General features: G+C 48.9%; 1 protein-coding gene across 1 annotated transcript in view; it reads right to left on the bottom strand.

Annotated features, from left to right (window-relative positions):
• Nucleotides 1-4,146: 4,146 nt before the first annotated feature.
• Nucleotides 4,147-15,979, bottom strand: part of MAP2K6 (mitogen-activated protein kinase kinase 6) — a 62,431-nt gene continuing 50,598 nt past the window's right edge. The window contains exons 10-12 of the mRNA XM_067547805.1: nt 12,750-12,889; nt 8,212-8,257; nt 4,147-5,166 (exon numbers count right to left, since the gene is read on the bottom strand). Of these exons, the coding sequence (XP_067403906.1) occupies nt 5,089-5,166; nt 8,212-8,257; nt 12,750-12,889 (264 nt within the window). The 3' untranslated portion in view covers nt 4,147-5,088. The remainder of the gene's footprint in view (nt 5,167-8,211; nt 8,258-12,749; nt 12,890-15,979) is intronic.

A 15,979-nucleotide genomic window follows, 5' to 3' on the forward strand; every position in this document is an offset into this window, starting at 1 on the left:
GTTTTTTGCCGCAGGGGCAAGGGACTAGCTTTCAAAAGGAAGCCGTGGGAGCCGTGCGGCTTGTGACCTTTACAACTACAAAGCACCGAGCACTAGTGAATGTGGTCCAAGGCTCAGGGCTGCATAGGCAGGGGAAGGGATAAGATGACCAAGCAGGGCTTTCCCATCTATAATTTCCATGAAACAAGAAAAGCTTAAATGCAGACTCTTCTACTGAAGCCAGCCTGGACAAATACTGTCCGTGCAAACAGAGGCAACAGATTCGCCCCAGCCTTTCCTCTGAGCGGGCAGCACGGCGGGAGTGGCCTCTTTTGATGCCTAGAAACAGAGTTTTGGGAAGCCACTGGATGGCATTTTCTTCCCACCCGCATTTATGGTTACAGTCATGGCACCATGATTAAGAGTCTGAAACTACCATGTGCCTAGAGTCATCTTCATCGCCTCACGAAGCCTGCAGGAACTCAGCCCTCGTAGGACTGGGCCCTACCGTGGCAAGTAGCTTTTCCATGCCATGCCACCGGTCGTCCTAGGAAAGGAACTCTTTTCGGCCTGAAAGGTCTGGTTTATTCACTGGAGGGAACGTTTGAGACTGTGTTTGCCCTTCTCTTCTTCCCTGAGACTCATTCTGTACAGCCCTGATCTTCTCTGTGGTTTAATATCAGCAGACCAACCCACACAGAGATGGAATTGGACTGTGCCATTTTTTTTTTTTTTTTGACATGACATGACCTATATCATGAGACTATTCTGCCTCGTTTGCAATTAAAAAAAAAAATCCCATCCAGGACATTTTACTGGTACGAAAAGAGCCCCCAGTCCTCAGCTGTATGAAAGTGACAGGGCGACTTTAATGTTCAATGCACTGACTGTACAGTGCATGTTAGCTGGGCACTACACAAGTGTAAAGGTCTCGTAAGCTGTGGCAGTTAGCACTAACATGGCTTCAGGCATGATCTGTGCCTGTCTCCATCCCATTCTGGGAGGAACACAGTAATGCTTAGAACTGACAGAACCCTTTTCACCTTCAATGCATGCACCAGATAATTCAAAACATCCCATATGCGAGGTGTAATTAACCTATTTTTACAGATGGGGAAACTGAGGCAGAGATTACAGACCTGCCCGAGTTAGCAAAAAGAGCCACCACTATGGTAATCTAAGCTCTTAAAGAATCCTGGCTCCCAGTCTTGTGCTCAGACCACCAGGCTATGCTTTCCCCAAGACTACCTATCATCCAGTGCTTATGGCAGGTGTCAAATTATCCCCAGACATTACAAGCTTTGAGTTGGTATTTGCCCAAGACAGATGCTGAGATACAGAGCAAATCTCTCAACACGTCTCTCCACTGATCTGCACTAGCATGGTCATTTATGTTGTGCAAAGTGGGTGTGTAAAGCTGCTCTGTCAGAATTCTCCACTCACACCAGCAGTAGCACTTCCTCTGCAATGATTCAGGTGCCTACCCAACGGGAAAGGCAGGAGAGAATCAGACTCTTGATCATTAGATAATGAGGAATGTGGGGACTATTTGTTTCCAGTATTCCTTCTTTCTTGTTCTGTTATGATGTCATTAAGCCCGGAGGATCTGGATGAGCCAGATATCACAAGAGTAAAAAGCATAAACAAAAGCACTCGACCTGTAGCGGTGAGCCATGCAGTATTCAGTTTATAGGATTACTAACTGCATACAATGCTGACATTAGTTTTCTGTTGGAAAATGCTGGGGCTATTAATATCTGCTGTTAATACTGATCTTTGACAGTATCACATAAATTCAACCCGTCAGTTACCATGGCACTGGAATAAAGGTGCTCTGAGGTCAGGGGGATGTGGTGTTCAAATGAGACTCATATTCCAGGAGAAAAGAGGCAAAAACAGTCTTTAACGAAAGCATCAGATCCATAAGCAGGAAAACCAAAGGCTGGTTTTAAATGTCATGTTTTTCAATGTGAGAATTGATGCTGGAACCGGCTCCCTAAGCTGGCTGGCTGGACTTTTAGCTGCAGCTGAAGACAATCAATCAAAACAGCTCGGAGACTATGAGAAAGTGAGAGAGAGAAAAGACACACGCACACAAAGCAGAAAACCCAGGGCGCAGACTATGAGGCCTCCTAGGCCTTTAAAATGACACTGAAAAGCAACCTTGTGTTTCACCCACAACAAAACATCTCCTGGAAAGTTCCCTGGGGAGCGCATGTGAGATGGAGATTACACTTACAAAGGGTGGAGGGGGCTTACGCTGGAAAACGTGGGCTGGGAAGCAAGGAACCTCTTCACAAGGGCTCCTGGAACAGTGAAGCATGAGTTTCAGCCCGGACTGTGCAAGCCTGCCTGGAACCCTGGGTAATGATTCGCGGGACTAGCGCAAGCTGCAGCTGCACTTCTCCGGGACCCGAGCTGGCTTTGCTCAAACAGCAGCCGCGCCCTGTGATTACAGCTCAGACGCACCCGAAGTCTCTGCACCCAGGTTAATTCTTCACGACACTATGCCGCTACCCCCACCCCCGGGAACTCACCGCAATCTGAACTCTGAACCCTCCGCAGCTTCCTCAAACTACGGACGTAGCAAGCACCTGGGGCAGAATGCCAGGATCCTGGTGGGTGAGACGGCAGAATGCCCACGAGCAGTGCAGTACCGTCTCCAGTTACTACTGACCACTCGGACAGATGCAATGCAAGTTACCATCCGCACCCGCTGACCTCTCAAAGGAACAGCGCAGCCTTGTGTAGATATTTTGGGCTACGCGGAGTTATGTCCAGCTGAGGATCTGGCCCCCTATACAAGCCCTGTATTGACCTGGAAGAAATTTATTATCCAGCAAGGGCCAAATTCTGCCCTCACTTTCAACCTGTCCAACTCCCTTTGACTTCAGTGGGGTGCACAGGAAGTGCAACAAGGCAGGATTTGGCCCCACGTCTTGGTTTAGAGATCACCACCATGCTGCAGTGAGAGCTACTCTTCATGCAGTTCCTCTGTGTGCCTGCATGGATTTCTAGGTATTTCAGCTAGGGAGACTGTGGGTTTTCCTATTATCTTCTCTCTCCCGACCCTCAGTGGATCTTCCTTCGCTGAATACGGGTGAGAAAGAGAAACGAATGCGAGGGAGGGCTTAAGACTGGATCACAGGGGGAGCTTCCTGTTTCCCGTGATGCAATACCAAAGGCTGCCCCATAGTACATCCGCTGGGGAAGAGGAGCTCTCTTGCCTGGCACAGCACCAATTTTCCCGGCTGATCTGGAGCGACCTGGGTTCAGCTTCCAAATGGGCAAATCTGGAGTTTCTGGCTGCAACTCCCCCTCCCCCCTCAGCAGAGAAGCCTGGTGCCGAGATGGTGGCTTTTAAAAGACGGAATGGGTACGCAGACCTCACGTGCACACAAACACACACATTCCTCCTGGCAGGAGGGGGAGAAGGAAGAGATCAAGGGAGACAAGGTGAAAAAACCTGATTTGCAACGAAAGAGCCAAGTCAGAAAAGCTCCGCAGGCCGTATTCTGCTCGGTGACACCAGCATGAATCCAGAGCCAGTGGGAGCAGTTTGCCCACGCTACAGAGTGCCAGTTACTGTAAAAACACAAAAGCAACATTTCTGTGCTGTCTTTCCCTCCCGCCCCGACACCCTCAATGCTCTTCCCCTTGGCTAGCAGCTTTTCTTTGCGGACCACGTCCAATGGCAACAAGCTCCTGGTATCGGTGTGACTGTGGTTTCCTTGTGAGTTTTCCCGGACTGAAGCCCTCCTAGGGACAGTTGCAGTGTGTGCTATACAGCCCAAGACGCATAGCTGCATGGATCATCCTGACCGGCCCTGGACAAGAATCAAACCGCACTCCGGCAAGCTCACTAGCGTTTCAAATGACTGTGGGTAACTGCAGGGGATTCCTGTCTATGTTGTACTAGGAGCTTTGGAAACCCACCCGGGGATGCAATCTTCAGTCCCTGCTTCCCCCCTTTGCAGTTATCCATAATGTCCTTTTCTGTTCAGGGAGGGCAGGAAAACTCCCTCCTGAGCCAAAACCACCAGAATACCTGAGCCCGAAAGTCAGTATAAAGTTCTCTAGGAAACGCTCCCAAATTCATAGCCAGGTGCGGGATCAGCGAATGCCTCTTCCACTTTCCACGCGCTTTAAAATGAACCTTTGCTCCCTACTGTTAGTCCCAGTCACTACTGCAACGATATTTCCACCTCACGGCATCACGGTCTGTCAGACACGCGTATAAATAGCTGGAACCGGAGGTTTTACCAACGCGATGCACTGGGAATGCACAGCAGACGCCGTGAGAACCAAGCTGTGTTTCCTCTTTACGTGGCATCAGAGCAATCTCTTCTGGAAAACACCTGACCTGGCTGGGTGCTCTACTGCTTTTCACATCACGTGAGCTGCTACCAATTCCCTCAGCATGTTTTCCGAGGTAGCCCCGACATTTGAACTGAGATCCTTGTTAAAAATACTTTAACAATGCATATTAAATAGTTTTCCCACAACATATAGGCTTCTTTTTTTTTTCTTTTTCTCCTTTTAACCCTTTCCCCAGCAAAGCCCTATAAATATTGCTTGCTGTAACCTCATTATCATCATCACACGTTCATTCTCATATAAAACAGAAATCTATTCAATCAAGCACTTAACATAAATATTAAAATAATGGAAGGGACAAAATATAAATCTACATACAACTTCATGACTACTATAGCACCTATTACCATGACAAAAAGCAATTCGAGAGAAACAAGGGAAGGAGTTTGAGGGAGAGAAACAAGGGAGAAGGTTGGGGCGTGGGAGGGGGAATTTTGACTGCCATTAAATATTTCAGTAACCCTTTAAAAATGCATTCCTTTTGTTTGTTTGTTTGAAGGATGCCAACCTTATTAAAATCACTTTCACTAACCAGTTCATTCTATGTCACTATGGATACCAAAGAACCTTTTAAAAACATTGGAGAGGCAGGGGGAGGTTTTAAATTAAAAAAAAAACAAACAAAAAAACCTGCCACTTTCTATTGGTGCTTTCGTGACCAAGCCCCGCCGCACACCCCTTCCCCTAAACCCACCAGTCCACAGAAGGGCAACGCGTACACAAGTCCGTTTCTCAGTCTCCCAGGATGAGTTTTACAAAAGAAGCCACGTCTGTCTCTTTGGATTCGTGCAGGGTGAAAAAATGGTGTTGCTGGGAAAGAAAAGAAAAGAGAATGTATTAAAAGGTACTATTCAAACCCAAACCACTGAGCTGACACCTTCTATGTTACCCTGGCAAAATGCTACTCGGTTGGGGAAAGCCTTCCCAGTAAAATAACACTTTTTTCCTGCTAGCACCACCACAGTTTCATCAAGGTGGGTAAGTAGATATTGTGCCTGGGCTGGTAAATGAATATATTGTGGATTCCCCATCAAGGCTACTGGACATAGATAGACCCTGAAGTTTTCTCTGGCTCTCTAGCTCCATTATCCTCTGCGGTCTAATGTCCTTCAGTCCTGACACTGATTAGCAGTACTGGAATGGACCGCTCACTCGACTATACATGGGATAGTGGAGAATACTGTCAACCCCCCTATACAAATAGAGTTTATTTCTATTGGTCCAAGAGTGGAACGAATCCTCCTCTCTCCCCACATGAAAATAACAACAACACTTTGCACTTGCTCAGCACCTTTCACCTAAGAATCACAAAGTGACCATGTGGGCACATGAACCCCACGTGGGTAGGAATAGATGGGAACAGCCCGACAAGCCCACAACGAAGGGAAAAAGTGGTGCAAGGTGTAAATAATACGGCACACAAGAAGATCGTAGGAGATACCAGTTTGCAGAGGTGCTTTGGGCTCAAGGAAAAACACGGAAGGTCAGACAAATGCTGGGCCTATTAAAGGAGAGTGACGTGGCTTGATGCAGTAGATGCAACCTGCGGCCCGTGGGCTGCTTGTGGCCCAATCAGCACGCGGCTGTGGCCCATGTGACATCCTCAGGGCCGTCGGGTAGCAGTGGACGCGGCCCGCGTCACACATTGTGACAAACAGGCTGAGAACCGCTGCACTGGAGAAAGGAGGCTGCTCCAGCCACAGGGGCAGCATGTGAACAGGTTCAGAGACACCACTGGAAGGAGGAGGAAGAGCATTTCATAGTCACAGGTTTTAAAGAGAGAACAGGGCTCACGCAGGCCTGAGACAGGAGAGAAGGGCCCGGACTCAAAGTGCGCCTTAGTGTGAGCAGGGACTAGGGAGAGATGCACTAAGTGACCTACGTCGCTTTCCACAAGGGACCTGTGATGGGATCCTCACAACAATCCCCATTATTGTTTTGGTCACGTGCTGATCCCTGGGGGATCTCAACCTCAGGCACTGGCTGGAAGAGAACAGTGCGCAAAACGAATGGCCCAGCCACCCCCACACGGCATGGGTTGTATTTTACAGCATGCGAGGCACGGGTGAGGGATTCCTGTAGTTGTTTCATGCTCCATTGCACCCAGGGAAGCAGGTTTTAAAATAGCATTAAGCGCAGACCATCCGTTTCTGCTTTCCCACTGCTCAAGGCAGAGAACACAGAGTCACATTTTCCATTGAGAAACCTCAATTCCACAGGAAAGCAAGGAGCAGTCGTGTTCTAAAAAGGCGAGTCCATTCCAGTACCGCAACTGCTGATGCCATAAGAGAACGGGAATTCAAAAAAAAAAAAAAAAAAAAAAAAAAAAAACACCCCACAACCACAGGACCTCACAACATTAATGTCAGCCATAAAATACCACAGTGTTGAGATATGTTGAAAAGGTGATCCAGGAGCCTAATTCAATAGAAAATGAGCGCAGCTGCCAATGGGTATTATGCTGCAAAAGACAAATCCGCTCCGGTGAACCTTTTTGATAAAAGGCCATTCGGCAAAGTCCTGAGTTTTGCTCTCTCTATAGATGTATTTTTTCAATTATAATTTTTAAAAAATGGGGGTCTCCCTTTGTCTGAAAGTCTGTGTTCAGGCAAAGCTGTTATAAAGCAGATCTATCTATGGTTTAATCACATTACAGACTGCAGCAAAACCACCATAGGGATTACTCACTGCTTACAATTCATTTGTAAAAGGTGCATGGCTTTCCAGCACAGCTGGCACCTCTAGAGTGTTAGGAACCCCAGGGCTCTCTCACAGCAGGTATCACAACAACCCACAAAGTGAGCCGGGAGGAAGCAATGAGTGAGGATATTTTCATTTCTGAATAACTTCCTTCCCGGGTCCCAGCAAATGGAAGAGGTGCTGGAAATAGCAGGGGTAACTGCACAAGCAGGTATTCAGCGCCATTATTTATCTCTTGTGTTTTCATCAGGTCTCAGGACTTCCAGATTCTAACCAGAAATAGGAGCGGAAGTAGCACCAGAAGATCAGTAGAGAGGTTCTGACCGAGCTGTAGTGTGGAGGTACGGGACACCTCACTGCAAATCCTGTTTTTGCCAAATCAGTGCCTACAGCTCTGGCTAAGTTTAGACCACGGTACGAACTGCTGGGAAGTCTTCTGCAGCTAAGCACACATGACCTGTAGGTCCCTTTCGGCGCTGCACACCAATTACCTCGCATCGCCCTCCTGTCATTAATCTATTTCAGCAATTGCTTCCTCCAGCCCTGCCCAAAGCAAACATATTCCAAGCAGCAGAAGAAATTCAGTGAGTGAATTATTGTTTTGGTCACATGCTGATCCCTGCCAATAACATCTGGAAATCATTCAGTTCAAAAGCCTCCTCTTCAAGTTGCCATGAGAATGAATCTCTGTTGCACGTTCTGCTCCGGCTGCCCATGTGGAACAGCAATGAAACCTCCGCTCAGGATGGGTGTACAAAGCCATCGCACAGATCCAAGTGGAGAGTTTTGCCTTTGCCAACCCATCCTCATCCATCCTAGCAGTACTCCCCGTAAACTCTTGGTCCATCACACCTTTAGGGCAACATACTGCTCTTAGTTATACCAGTGCATTTTCCTTTGATCTGAATGGGAATGCACCTGAGTAATAAAGCATTTGGTAGTTATCCCAAGATTTCCTAGAATGACTAGTGATCTGGGGGTGCCTCGGGTTTTGGGTGCCCAACTCCAGACATGTGAAAGGCTGAGCATCTCCTCTCTGACAATCAGGCCTCTTTAAGGTTTTTCGAAAGTTGGGCACCCAAAATCACTAATCACTTTTGAAAACCATAGCTTTACGCTCTGGCTATACTGCACCGTTAGCCTAGCCACACTCACCATAAGCTCTGGGTATGTTGGCCGTTCTTTGGAATTCTTCTTCAAGCTTTGAGAGAGAAAAGGGAAAAAAAAGAGAATTATATCTGGTATGTAATTTAAACAAAGTCATAAAAGTGCACCACTCAAATACCCAAAGGTTTAAGTCCTGCATCCATATCTAAATCAACAGCCTTCCGATTTCAGGACCCTGCAGGGAGTGAAGTATGGACACACTCAATTTGCTAGCAGTTAGCTTGTTTTGTTTCATTGTGACGCTGAACTTCACAGGCTGTGCACAGCTGACACCATTTCCTGACGACCAGGCTCCATGGCACATCTCTGATGCATGTGCCCCTTCCTCTGATTCATTCAGTCTCATCAGGAACTAAATAATGACCTTACCTGCAGCTCATTGAAGCTAACAAGAGTCTTTCTATTGAGTGCAAATGGGCTTTGGATCAGGTCTCCCCGGCACTCCTGTTTTCCCCATTTATGTTCTCACTTTGCAAAACCAGGTTTATTCAAAACTCCACTCTCTCGAAAAAGACACGCTACAAACTTAAGACCGTGTTCTGATCGCCGTTTATGCATGCAGAACCCAGCGACATCACGGGAGAAAGCTGGCAGCCTATGCCTCCTAACAATCCCATCTCACCCATCAGATACTCGCTCCATTACACGGCCACATTTTAAAACTTTCATGATAACACCCATCGGCTGTCATGGGCCTCTCTGAATTATCCCCCCTCTGCTACTTCCTTTTGGATTATCTATTCATTCTTTGTGCCTCTGTCCGCCAAGGTTCATTCCCCAAGTGGCCAGCCCCAGAGTCCTGAGAACTTGTAGACTCAGCCCACTCAGTTCATGACCAAATGACAGCCCAGTGGTCTGCACCCTCCCTCTGTCACTTGGTTTCTCATTCCTTCGGCCAGCCCCGGCTCAACTCAAGGGGAAGGATTGAGTGAGGGTAAGGGAAATTGCTGTACTTTGTGTGGTTCAATAATAACCCAAGTTAGATCTGAACTCTAGTGGTTAACATACACCCAGGCCACAGGGTGAGAAGCTACACCACTGATTTCTGGCCCATGGGGTCAACGGCTAATGCCGGGGCCATCAGCTGCAAAAACAAACAGAGGCCCCTGCTCTGGTGGTGTAGCAGTGGAATGTTTATCTCCTGAAGGCCAGACGTGAAGGGAGAGTGATACACACACACGGTTGTGTTAATAATAATTGGTCCTCCTACTGAAACCTCGTTCATATGCAGCACTTCGCAGGCATTCTCCAATGAACTGTCACATAACCCCTGAGAGGTAGGTAAGCACCAGGCACAAGAGAGGCGAAGGCACTCGCCCAAAGTCAGTGCAACTGCAAGTCAGTGGCAGAGAAGAAACCCGGGAGCTCTGACGTCTCCAGACGGCACACGGGCTAGCCAACACATTGCTCATCTGGGGAGCTCTGCAGGGCACACCAGTCACGCCTCTGTCATAAGAGTGGCCCTCTGGATGTTCAGTGCAAAATCAGAGGTTGCAGAAGTTGGTAGCTCCTCAGAGCTCTAGCAGGGGAGTGGAGAACTGGATGGCTTTGAAAGCCGTGCATGGCTATTTATTTATCTCTGCACCATCCGTTACGGCACGGGGACGGTTACACGGAACATCCTTTAGTCTCCTGCACTGCAACAGATGGCTCAGAAAGGTGGTGGCCAGGAGGTTATTTTTGTTTCCCTCCAGCAGAAAATAGCTTCTAAAGATGGGATGTAATCTCTGCTCACTTCCTGATGGCGTATTTATGGAGTGATTTTAAAAGATCTTGACACGTACATGGGGAAAGGTGTCACACGGAGCAAAACAAAAGCGTGATCCTCAGCGATGATAAGCTCCTTCACTGTGGGATTTGCCAGGCCCAAGGGAAGTGACGGATGCACGGTGAATAGATATTTCCTGTCTCTTGCTGCACGAGGTTAGCTCACGTTTACTGTAACCAGTGTGCACTAGTATGAGACATGTCAAAGCTGCTTACTCTCTCCAATGGCTGGGAAGAGATGCATCATATCCTTCAAGCCGAGGGATGACCCAAACTGAGGTACAAAGGAGAACTTCAAAGAGTGGGTGTCTCATCCAGGATTTGGACTGTGCTCTTGTTAATTTGGACTTTATGGCAATGGCTCATTTCTGGGTTACCAATCCCACGGCATACAGTGACAGGTTATTACTGAAGAAATTGAATGTTAATTTGTAATAAAGCCCACTGCTGATCAAAACCCACTGCTGATCATCACTGACCGTAGAGTTCACAGCAATTAAGGGCCCAAACCTACTTCCATTCAATTCAGTGATGTTGAACCAGGACCAAAGACACCAAGGGCCTGGTTTCAGGAGGTACTGAGCTCCAGCAGCTCCCACTGACTTCAAGTGGGATTGTGGATGCTAAATCAGGCCCCCTGAGATTCACGTGTACTCGCTTGCAAGTTCTAGAGGATAGGATATTGTCATCGGAACCAGTGCAAACGGTTCTGGATTTCCCGTTCTTAAAACTGCTGGTGAAGTCCACGTGATCTGCAACAAGAAACGAGGCTCGCAAAAGCAAACCTCTCAGCGTGCTTTGGAAAACCTCCAGCTGCCCACCTCACACAAACAACTCTGCCATGACAAGCAGCAAGCCTGCAAGATGGAGGAAAGGAAGTTTGTCCAGAAAAGAGAGTGTCAGTTTTCAGCTTGCAAAGAGAGAGAGAGAGAGAGAGAGAGAGAGAGTGAGTGAGTGTGTGTGTTTGGGAGAGGGGGATGTCACTGTCCCCTACTGGGTGGGATCAATCCTGCTCTCTCCATATGTGTAGGGTGCAGGTGGAGAGAGCATCGCAAGAGGAGGAAATAAATTCCAGGAAACTTGACCATGTGACTGGTTTAATCAGGGCCTCAAAGCAGAACCCAAAGGTCCACTGGGCTGGTTTGATAAACCTCTTCCCGGGACACAGGCAGAGCTGGCAAGGCAGTGAGCCCTGACACCAGGAGATCGGGAACAGTCTCACATTTCTGCATTTGTCAGCCTGTAGCACTTCCTTGGCTACCCTGCAGACCGCCACCCACCTGCCAACTTGGCAAACAGCATGTGGCATTGCAGTGCCTGGGAAAAAAAAGGTGGGGGGGGAAGGGGGCTCCTGAGGGGTTTCCAGGGAGGCTGAAGGGAGGAGCATTCAAAAGCTACAGGGCTGTTGCCAGAGGCTACTAAACAATGCAACAAAGGACAAGGGCATATACCAGTCTATTTTAGGGGGCAGGGAAGAGCTGTTCTTTTCTGCAGCCCTCTGACCGTGCTAGTCTGCCCCGGTCCGTAACAGATCCTTTACCTCTCTCCACGCTCACCTCCTACTTCTGCACCAGATTCTCTTCCAGCTCACACCCGGAAGCCCCACTGAAATCAATGAAGATGCCCGGCTGTAAGCCAGAGCAGAGACTGGGCCCCTGTGCTGACTGAGAGGAGGACGGGACCGATCTCTGAGTAAACTCTGAACTTCCACTGTCCTCATCCAGACTCTCTGTGGCACAGCTTCCCAGGGCTTCCGGGGAGGTCATTCAGGGTCAGCGCTACATTTCCTGAAAGCCACAGGAAATAGCCATTCTCAGGCCCAAACAAGTTCCGCCCTGGATTCCTTACAGAAGGCTCACTCAGGCTCACGTGTCTGTGCACAGGAAAGCAGCGCGAGCTGCTGATGTGCAGGGCATGGGGTACGTGCGTTTCTGAATCTTCTCTTGGGTAGCCACCTGTTGTGGAAAAAGCGGAGCCAATTCTAGGGCCGGGGTCATGGCTCCACGTCGCCAGCAGCAACAGAGTGACTTGGGTTGTTTAATTATTCAGCAAAGAACACAAGGGGACTGGAAAAGTCTCTTTCCTCCAGCTCCTCTCTGGGGAAACGTTCCCCCAAGTCAGCATGACCGCTTTGGAGTAATTCCAGTTTGGGGCCCAGACTACTTAGTTAGTGTCCCCTTTCAAGATGAACCTTAGTGAAACGATTTGCTGTTGGTTTCTCTTGCATTTCTCTCTTATGTCTAAGACGTGTGGGATCCTCTGGATAGTATGGGTTACATGCCTGATCCACTCGGCATATGAGTCAGACCGCCCCAGCTACAGAGCCTGGCTTTTCAGCGTAAGCAGTAACAAAGCCTGCTGGAGATCCCCAGTTCAATCCTCTCCCGTCGGCCAAGATGGGCGCCATCGTCACGCACTCCATGGGGAGTTTATACCAGCAGAATGGGCTTGAGATTGGCTCGGATAGAACACTATCCCCCAAGAACCCCTTCCACACACTGACCAGTGGGAGAGACAATTCTGGTTCCAGGCCCAGGACATGCTGGGGCAGGAGGCTTCAGTTTTACTTTGTTCTAGGTGACGGAGCCAGCAACGCTGACAGCCGCCAATAAAGCCTCTTGTTCTTCCCCGAATGAAAGGTGAGACGCATCAGAGCTACAGATTCCCTGCAAACAGGGCTCAGCTCTGGACTGAGCTTCCCAGACACGTGGGGGGGTGCCTGGGTTCCCACAGCCAGAGCTTAGGCGGGACCCGCTTACCACTGTGAGGTAAAATCGACAAACTCCACTGAGAACTTGTCCGCCGGAAGCTGAGGCGATGGCTCCTCCACCACCTGTTTGAGCTGCTGGAACGGCGTCCCCCAGGAGTCATATGGAAACTGTAGGATTGCCAGCTCGATCTGGGGGGAGAGAGGGGCAGGCGTCAGCGAGTCAGCAGGGAAGACACCTCCTCTGCCCCACTGCAGTCTCGTGGCTTTAACGTTCAGGCGTAAGCCCCATGAAAAGCTCGAGGGACACCTGCGGTAATGAAGGGTGGGGTTTGCAAGGGATATTAGTGGGCCCTGTTCTAAAAACACAGCCAGATCTGAGCGCAAGGGGGCACACTGATTTTCCTTACCCCCCTCCCAGACACTTCAATGAATGATGTTTTCCCCCTCTTCATCTCATGCTCGTCAGAGACTCAAGGCCCGATCCCCACTGCCCTACCCCCTACGCTGTCATCCACACCAGTGCAGAGTGTGTATCACCACCACATGGAAGAAAGGAGTGATCAATTCTGATTTGTGGTGTCCCTACCACATAGAATCATAGAATATTAGAGTTGGAAGGGACCTCAAGAGATCATCAAGTCCAATCCCCTGCTCAGAGCAGGACAAACTAGAGGTGCTAGGGGATTGAACCCAGAGCCTCATACCATCTACCCTGCCAGCTTGTAGCTTGAGTATTGTTTGTATTCTTACTGTGCCTAGACGTCCAACCAATCAAGGACTGGAGGCCCATTAGGTACTGTACGTACCAATCATCAAATTCAGTTCCTTGCCACAAAGATCTTACAATCTAAGTACAATCATAATGTCCTGATTTTCTTTTAATATTTTATAAGCTCTGTGAAAGACCCACACAAATTACAGGGGAAACCGACTCTACAGAAAATAAGATAAATGCACAAAGTGAAAAAATCTGAGCTAAAACCTTTCCCCCCCCTGTAATCTCTCTCCATCACCCTACTCCAAGGCGTTAACTTGTAACAGTAGTAGGCGAAAGCATGATTTTTAAGTTGGTGGTGTCCCTTTCATGCCGATTTTCCTGCCTTTCAGGGCAGGCCCCATCCAACTCTGAGTTTAAAGAGAGATTTTGCTAGGTAATAACCACCGAGTTTATTTTTATCTTTGAACTCGAAGACGCACCAAAAAGACAGAGGCTCAGGGTAGGGAAGAAGCTGCCCGATCAGCATTTCGGGCCCTTCGTTTGTGTTGGCTTGTACTGCCATCAGCTGGCCAGCTGGATTTACACTTGATTTGCTTTTCAGTTGTAAGAAGACAGTGGAGCTTGACAGGCCCTATATCAATGCACCTCAGGAATGCTGGGCTCAGTTGTGTCTTTAAGGCACCAAACAGGAGAGTCCCGGGATTCACTGCGCCTCAGGGGAAGTACCGGGTGCAGCATAAAGCGGCCAGTTCTGCTGGTTTGTGCTAAGCGAGGCAGGGCCACGGCTCCACAAGGGCGTGCAGTCCCAATAGCAGAACTAGACTGTGCATGCCCTGAGCACACAGGCTGCCCAAGGACAGGGCTGCAACAATATCTCAGGCCAGTGATCTGTCAGCAGCAGCCTAGGGTCACATCCTACACTCAGTGCCCCACCGGCAATACACACTGGGAATTAGCCTGCTAGGTCAGCAAGTTGCCTCCAGTTCACGTTGCTCCAGCCAGCTATTCTGCCCAGCCTGGTGAAAATCCACCACACCGGGGTCGGCCCTGGATGGGATTGTACTTGGGCAGCTAGCCCACGCCGCCACCGCTACGCTGCTATTTTTAGGTGCTAGCTAGATCAAAGCTAGCATGCGTATGTCTATTACGCTCAACCGGCAGTGCGGACATATCCTGAGAGCGGGCTTAAAAACACAGTCTTGCTAAGGTCCTCATTACCTTAATGTCTGAGTGCTTCACAGACATTAAGGTATTAATCCTCACGGCACCCCTGGGAGGTACAGCAGTGCTACTGACCCCATTGTACAGATGGGAAACTGAGGCATAGAGCCTAAGGGTAAATGTTTCAAAGGTGTCTCAGACTCCTAAGTCCCATTTTCAGAAGTGATTTAGGAGCTTAACTCTCACTGCCTAAGGCATTTAGGCACTTTCGAAAATGTCCCCTAGTGACTTACGGGCTGTCTGTGGAAGAGCAGGGATTGAACAGGTGTCTCTCAAGCTCACACCCTAATCACTAGACCCTCCTGCCTCTCTAGAGAGGAAGCGAGGACAAGTGAGGCACACAGTGTGACTACACGGGTCCAAAACCCAGTAATCGGCTGAGGGAGGTTCCATAGGTAGTCCTTGTCCTTTACAATTCCTCTGACCTTGCGTGTTAGACATTTGTCACTGAATTCAATGGAATTCACCTTGCAGTTCAGGAGCTATTTAAAGAGACTGATTGTACTTGCTCTCCAGCAAGGATTCTAAACCCATGGGTCGGGACCCAAAATTCAACGGGTGGTGCGGCTGCCCAGCGCTACTCACGTTTAGCCCAGCTGTCCTGACGACGGGAGTCTGGGTGGGCTAAAGCTGAGCGAGTGGCCCTGCAACCCACGAGCCAGCTCACAACTCCACTCACACAGATTTGGTCCAGTCCGGGGGCGGCGGAGCCAAACCTGAGTGGCAAGCCAAGCCACGTTCAGGGGTGGGAGGGAGGGAGGCATGAAACCACGCCAGGGCCTCCATCACCAAACTATTGACTAAGTTGCAACATTTACAAAGGGGCCTGAGCCCAAAAAGGTTGAGAACCACTGCTCTAGAGAAGGCCCAGCTTTGAAAGCTATTTGGCACCAGGAAAAGAAATGTGTTTCCAAAAGTGAAATGACATGGAGGTAATTTCCCTAACCTGATCCTTCTCCCCACCACATCTACCCTCAAATTAAGGAAGAAAGTAGTGGGGGAGCAGTCTGAGATGGAGGTCTTTGGGCTGAGTACTACCCCATTCATGACAGGAGTGAAAGAGGCACACTCTCTTTTCCTCCATGCCACTTCCTGGGATGACTAGAGTTGCCCAGCCATGTACTGGGCATGCATGAGTCAATGTCATTCTTTTCTTTATTGGCTGCCAACCCCCTTCCCCCTTTTTTTTTTTTTTTTTTTTTTTGTCTTCTGCACAGTGAAAGACAACCCTCCCGTCAACCTGGATGGGAGAATCTCCTATGCAAGAGCCCAGGGGTCAAGGTGAGACTACAACACTGTGCCTTTAAAGAACAAAAGCATTATGGGTTGACTGCTGTCAA

This window comes from Emydura macquarii, unplaced genomic scaffold (assembly GCF_026122565.2).
Source record: "Emydura macquarii macquarii isolate MOO-44397 ecotype Brisbane River unplaced genomic scaffold, CSIRO-AGI_Emac_v2 contig_1230, whole genome shotgun sequence".
Taxonomy (NCBI): Eukaryota; Metazoa; Chordata; order Testudines; family Chelidae; genus Emydura; species Emydura macquarii.